Genomic DNA, 6,273 nt, shown 5'->3' on the forward strand with positions numbered 1-6,273 from the left:
TAAACTTTCCAAGAGAAGCTAACTCATTAATAATGTTAGTGAAATGAGTAAACATCTCTTGAATACTTTCCTTAGTCTTCATGGAGAATAGTTCATATTGATTCATTAGTAAATCAATTTTAGATCTTTTGACTATTGAGTCATGTTGAACTTGATTCATAAGTCCCATATTTGCTTTGCGGATTTGCATCCCATGATCCTTTTATGTTCATAGGGTCCGAGTCCGCAATTCAACAATTTAATAGCCATGGCATTTACTTCCATTTTTTCAAAATCAGCTTTGTCATATTTAGAGAAGGGTGTCAGAATTACCTCATTTTTGTCATTACTAGTTGTGACCTCGAAATCACCAACTTCAATGACTCTCCATACCTGGTAGTTTTCAGCCTTGATGAACATCTCCATTTTGTTCTTCCAGTAGGAGTAGAACTTGCCATTGAACATGGGAGGCCTTTGCGTAGAGTAACCTTCCTCAAGTTTCTCGTGGTATTCATTGTTCCTTGGATCTTTTTCTCAATAGGGTTTCCTATCTTTCGTGAGTTCTAGCTCTGATACCAATTGTTATTTCACTAGGAACACTACAGGAGGGGGGGTGAATTGTATGTGTAGAAATAAACGTAACTTTTTGCGGAAATTCAAACTTAAACAAATAAACAAGCTAAAGGAACACAAGGTATTTTCACGAGGAAAAATTTCTTGGGCCCAACAAGAAGAAACAACCTCGACCACTAGGGATTTTAAACTCAACTCTTTCACTAATTAGGCCAAACAACTTTGTTACAACCTAATTCTACTTACGAGCCACACCTTGAGTTCCTAAACTCAAGTTCCTGAGCCACTGTTCCCTTAACAGCAGTTCCTCTCAACTTCACTCGAAGTTTTCTCACTCTTTCTTGCTTTACTCAAAGCTTCTCTCTTACAAACTTCACTCAAAGTCCCCTTACCCCAAAAACCAAAATACAATTGATCGAAATAATTAAGCTTAGTGGAATTAGAGTAAGAAAGCAAAGAACAAATGGCTATTATGAGAGAATGAAGGCACTGACTTTAATTAGTTAAACTCACTAAAACACTTAGTCAGACACACTATGGAACTTAATTAGACATTAATATTTATAGTGGTAGTAATTTAGAACGTGGGAATTAAAACATGTATTTGTGAAAAATCATTATCCCATGATGTTCCTTACCCCAAGGAACACGTTCCTCAAAACATCCCATGATCACCGTTAGACGCGGGAGTATTTTTAGTTACTGATCCTCAATTATAGTAACCACTTTGAGCATTACTCGAAAATCTGATTTAATCTAAATGCATATTAATTATTAAATCTGAAATTAAATCATTTTAATAAAAATATTATCTTCAAATAACTTCCGTAAAAATCGAATAATATTTTTATTATCTTTTGAAAAACAAAATATTTTCCTTAAAAAGATTTTCCATAAAATCATATTTTTCCTTGAATAAAACGGTTAGCTATATTCTAGGCATTCTTTTCTCAACTGCCATCAATGTACCGTTTTAATGCTTCAACCTAAGTCTAGTTCTTTTTATTTGTTAGTTCCTTTAACTCATTAGTTTAGTGCCAATTCGTCTGTTCCTTATCAAGGAACAAACTATCATTCTCAAATAAAAATTGTCACAGTTCCTTACCATCTTTACTCGTTCCTTTACAATGGAACTAGAAATAAAACGCCTCGCTTTATTCTTCTTGCTCCAATGCTGCTCCAGTATCAGATAGGGAAACATCTTCACTTAGTCTTCAAAATCCAAACTTGATTTCTTTTTTGACTTAGTATTCTCTTTGTTCCTTTCAATGATACCTTGAAATTCATGGACTTAAATAACTCGTTAGTCCACTACTTAGTTTGCATCTTTGTTCCTTTGTCATCATCAAAACTAAGGTTCAACAATAGCCAAAAGTTCATTTTCTGTGGTAGCATAGTTAACTTGTGCCTCATCCAACGTCTTGCTGGCGTAATAGATAGCATGTAAGACCTTATCCTGGCGTTGACTGAGTACGGCCCCAACTGCATAATCACTCGCATCACACATTATCTCGAAAGGGAGTTCCCAATCAGGAAAACGGATAATAGGTGCAGTTATCAAAGCTTTCTTGATCCTGTCAAATGACTCAAGACACTCATCAGTAAAATCAAAGGGAGCATCTATAAGAAGGAGTTGTGTGAGTGGTTTAGCGATTTTTGAAAAATCCTTATTGAAACGGCGATAAAACCCCGCATGACCAAGGAAACTGCGGACTCCTTTAACATTATTAGGTGGGGGTAATTGCTCAATCACTTGGACTTTAGCACGATCCACTTGGATGCCTTTACCAGAAACAATATGGCCTAAAACAACGCCTTCAGTCACCATAAAATGCCATTTTTTCCAGTTTAAAACCAAATTACATTCTTCACATCTTTTCATGACTTTAGTGATATTAACTAAGCACGTATCAAACGTGGAGCCATACACACTAAAATCATCCATAAAGACTTCCATAATAGACTCTATGAACTCTGAAAAGATACTCATCATGCAACGTTGAAAGGTAGCAGGGGCATTACACAAACCAAAGGGCATTCTACGATATGCAAAAGTGCCATAAGGACAGTTAAAAGTTCTCTTTTCTTGATCATCAGGATCAATGGGAATTCGAAAAAAACCGGAATACTCATCCAAGTAACAGAAATATTTGTGAAATGCCAACCGTTCAAGCATTTGGTCAATAAAAGGTAGAGGGAAGTGGTCCTTTTTAGTGGCCATATTGAGTCTCCTATAGTCTATACACATACGCCATACAGTCACGGTTCGAGTGGGAATTAACTCATTTTTTTCATTTTTCACAACAGTCATACCACCCCTTTTTCGATACTACTTGTGCAGGACTTACCCACTTAGAGTCAACAATAGGATAGATAATACCTGCATCTAGTAGTTTCATCACTTCTTTATTAACCACTTCTTGCATGTTGGGATTCAATCTCCGTTGTGGTTGAATGCAAGGTTTATGATCATCCTCGAGGTGTATCCTGTGCATACAAAAATCGGGGCTTATACCCTTCAAGTCATCGATACTGTACCCAATAGCCTTCTTATGAGTTTTTAAAACAGTCAAAAGTTGGGAGAGTTGGCCGTTATTAAGTGTAGCACTGTAGTTACAGGATTTAACTCATGTTCATCTAAAAACGCATACTTCAAATGTGAAGGGAGAGGTTTAAGTTCGGTAAATTGCACGCGGATTGAACTAACCTCTTTAACTTATGGCACTCACTAAGGTCAACTAATTCACTTGCCAGGGCCTCCTCAATAGCAGCGATCTCATTACTCCAAATACTGCCTTCACCTGAGAAAAAATCAAGACAGAGTACCGCCTCCAAGGGATCTCCGGAGAAAGCTTAGGGCATGTAATCATGACAAATTACATCAACCACATTAATACTATAACATTTTTCCTCTAGCATAGGACTTTTTAAAGCGGTGCTCAGGTTAAAAGTGACAGCACCATCTCCTACCGATAGTGTAAGTTTACATTTTTCACATCAATTACTGCACCTGTGGTATGGAGGAAGGGCCTACCTAATATAATCGAAATTTGTGTGTCTTCCTCCATATCAAGCACAACAAAATCAACGGGAATAAAGAATTTTCCTACCCTAACAGGCACATCTTCTAGAATATTGAGGGGGTATTTAACAGATCGGTCAGCCATTTGCAGAGTAATGTTAGTGACTTTCAAACTTCCCATGTTTAATTTCGATGAAACATATAATGACATACACTCACACTAGCACCAAAATCACATAATGCTTTATTAATGAATAGTCTACCAATGTGACAGGGAATAGAGAAACTACCAGGTTCTTTTAATTTTGGTGGAGACTTATTTTGTAAAAAGGCACTGCGTTCCTCAGTAAATGCAACAATCTCCACCTCATTAAAAGCCCTTTTCCTAATCAATATATCTTTCATGAATTTTGCATAAGCAGGCACTTGAGTAATTAGTTCTATAAAAGGAATAGTTATCTGAAGATTCTTGACGACTTCCAAAAACTTACCAAATTGTTGGTCTAGCTTACTCTTAAGTTGACGATTTGGAAGAGGAAGTTTCATAGGAGGAACCTCAATAGCATGTTGTTTGGCCTCATTTGGCTCTCCATGTTCATTCACTTGCTTAGAGTCCTCCTTCTCGGTTGCTAGTTCATCTTGGACCTGTTTCCCATCGTTATTAACACTCACAATATCATCAGTAAGCATGGGTGGTCCATTGTAATGAGAACCACTGCGGAGGGTGATGGCGTTTGCCGAATCTGTTGGCTGGATAGATTGTGGTGGTAAAGCACCTTGCTGTCGAGTAGAGTTCAATGTAGCCAACTGTGCTAACTGGTTCTACAACATCTTGTTGTAAGCTATAATGGACTCAATCTGTGCTATGTCATTTTGTCTGTCTTTTTGCATCTGCAACATCATATTCCTCATCTCAACCATCATGGGATCGGCAGGAGGTGCTTGTGGAGATGGATTGAAAGGTGGTCTAGAGAAACCAGGGGGTTGCTGAGAAGGTTGTTGGTAATATCTCTGGTTCAATGGTTGTGCCTGTCGTTGTGGTGCAGGAGGATTTAGAACATTAGTGCTCTTGTATGACAAATTAGGATGATTTCTTAACCCCGGATTGTGTGTGTTGGAGTATGGGTTGTTCGGACAAAATGACTGGAAGGCATGAACTTGTTCGAGCGAACTCTGACACTCTTGTGACCAATGTCCAACTATACCACAATTTTCACAGAAGATCTCAAACGTAGAACCTATTGTTGCGATTCATATGTTATTTCATATTTAGTTTGTATGTAAATTTGGTGGATAGTGGATAGGTTAGTTGCATGGTTTTAATCTTTCAAATTTGACTGCGAAATGCAAAAAAAAAAAAAAATATTTTTACCTGCACTAGGACCTATTGTTGCGGTTTTGGGCCAAAACCGCAGCAATACTCTTTGTTAAATAGATAATACATAATAATATTGCTGAAGTTTGGCCTAAAAACCGCATCAATATTTGTAGATATTGCTGCGGTTTTAAACCGCAACAATATTATTATTACCTTATTACCTATTGTTGCCCCCTTAATTGCTGCGCGCCCAAAACCGCAGTAATATGCCACTTTTTGACCGCAACAATAAGCATTTATTCTACTAGTGCTTGGGGATAGCATATGGTCGTACCAATACTGGGTCTTGCCCCTATTTTAGCACAATAGAATGCTCTCGGTTTCTTTGAGGAGGTAATCCCAAAGGTAGGTGGAAAACTTGCTCATATTGCTCTATGGTGTCCTGAAAAAACTGAGGTGCTACCACCTGTTTTCCTTCTTCCCTTTGCTCTTCTATATGGTTCAGTTCAACCCATAAGCCCCCTTTTTCCTTCTTGAGTGTTCTGAACATTGCCTCCAAGGACACCTTTGAGCGAGCGAGAGAGGGGTCCCCTTTTATCTCCACCAGTTCTCCAATTTGGAACCTCATCCACTGTTGTTTCCAGTTCGATAACATGTTTCCCCATTGTTCCAGCCACTGAATTCCCAAGATGACATCGGAATTTCCCAGCTCCAATGGTAAGATATTCTCACAAATCCTTACTCGAATTTCAAGCACCACCCCTTTACATTCCCCGCTTCCTCGCACTTCCTCCCCGTTACCCAGAGATACACCAAACTATTGTATGGAATTGAGGGGTATTCGAAGCTTCTTAATAGTGGTCAAGGGAAAGAAATTATGAGTGGCCCCAGCATCAACTATCACCACTACCTTTGCCCCATTAATTGTGCCCACCATTTTCATGGTTTTTGGGTTAGAGAAGCCGATTACGGAATTCAGGGAGATTTTCGACGCGAGTTGCTCCGGCAGAGGTCCCTCTTCGTCTTCTCCTCCGTCCAGCTCCTATCCTTCGCCCCCGTCTTCCCCTTCCATCGTCACCATCACACTAAGCTCACTGTGGCGGCAACGATGACCGGCCGACCACTTGTCGTCGCACTGGTAACACAGGCCACGCTCTCGCTTGAGTTATAACTGTTGGTCAATGAGTCTCCTTATCGTTCCAGTGGGGTTGGTGGTATTTTTGGTGCGTTGGTTTTAGGAATTGTTGGTGGGTTGGGTTGGTGGGTAAGAGATTTATATGTATTTGGGTTTGTTGGGCTGTACTTAGTTGAGTTTTGTGACTATGGATGGTTTTGTAATTGGGCTGGGGTGTTTGGGTTTAGGGATGTTTGGGCTTGGTTA

The 6,273-nt window shown here is 39.1% G+C and overlaps 1 protein-coding gene across 1 annotated transcript; it reads right to left on the reverse strand.

The window, feature by feature from the left end:
• Positions 1-1,903: 1,903 nt before the first annotated feature.
• LOC125498721 (uncharacterized) lies at positions 1,904-5,557 on the reverse strand. The gene is made up of 6 exons (XM_048646984.1): positions 5,404-5,557; positions 4,493-4,773; positions 4,066-4,396; positions 3,260-3,353; positions 2,933-3,159; positions 1,904-2,790 (listed from the first exon to the last, which is right to left on the reverse strand). The coding sequence occupies exons 1-6, from the start codon at positions 5,555-5,557 to the stop codon at positions 1,904-1,906; spliced, it is 1,974 nt and encodes a 657-aa protein (XP_048502941.1).
• Between the last annotated feature and the right edge of the window lie 716 nt (positions 5,558-6,273).

This window comes from Beta vulgaris, chromosome 6, assembly GCF_026745355.1.
Source record: "Beta vulgaris subsp. vulgaris cultivar EL10 chromosome 6, EL10.2, whole genome shotgun sequence".
Classification (NCBI taxonomy): domain Eukaryota; kingdom Viridiplantae; phylum Streptophyta; class Magnoliopsida; order Caryophyllales; family Amaranthaceae; genus Beta; species Beta vulgaris.

What these genes read in the sequence shown, in the direction of transcription:
- LOC125498721 (XM_048646984.1), bottom strand. Translation starts at nt 5,557, where the DNA reads ATGGGGAAACATGTTATCGAACTGGAAACAACAGTGGATGAGGTTCCA. An exon ending in AGGAAAAAGGGGGCTTATGG is followed by an intron (nt 4,774 to 5,403) that starts GTTGAACTGAAC and finishes ATTGTGGTATAG; the next exon opens with TTGGACATTGGTCACAAGAG. An exon ending in GAGTGCCATAAGTTAAAGAG is followed by an intron (nt 3,160 to 3,259) that starts GTTAGTTCAATC and finishes CTGTAACTACAG; the next exon opens with TGCTACACTTAATAACGGCC.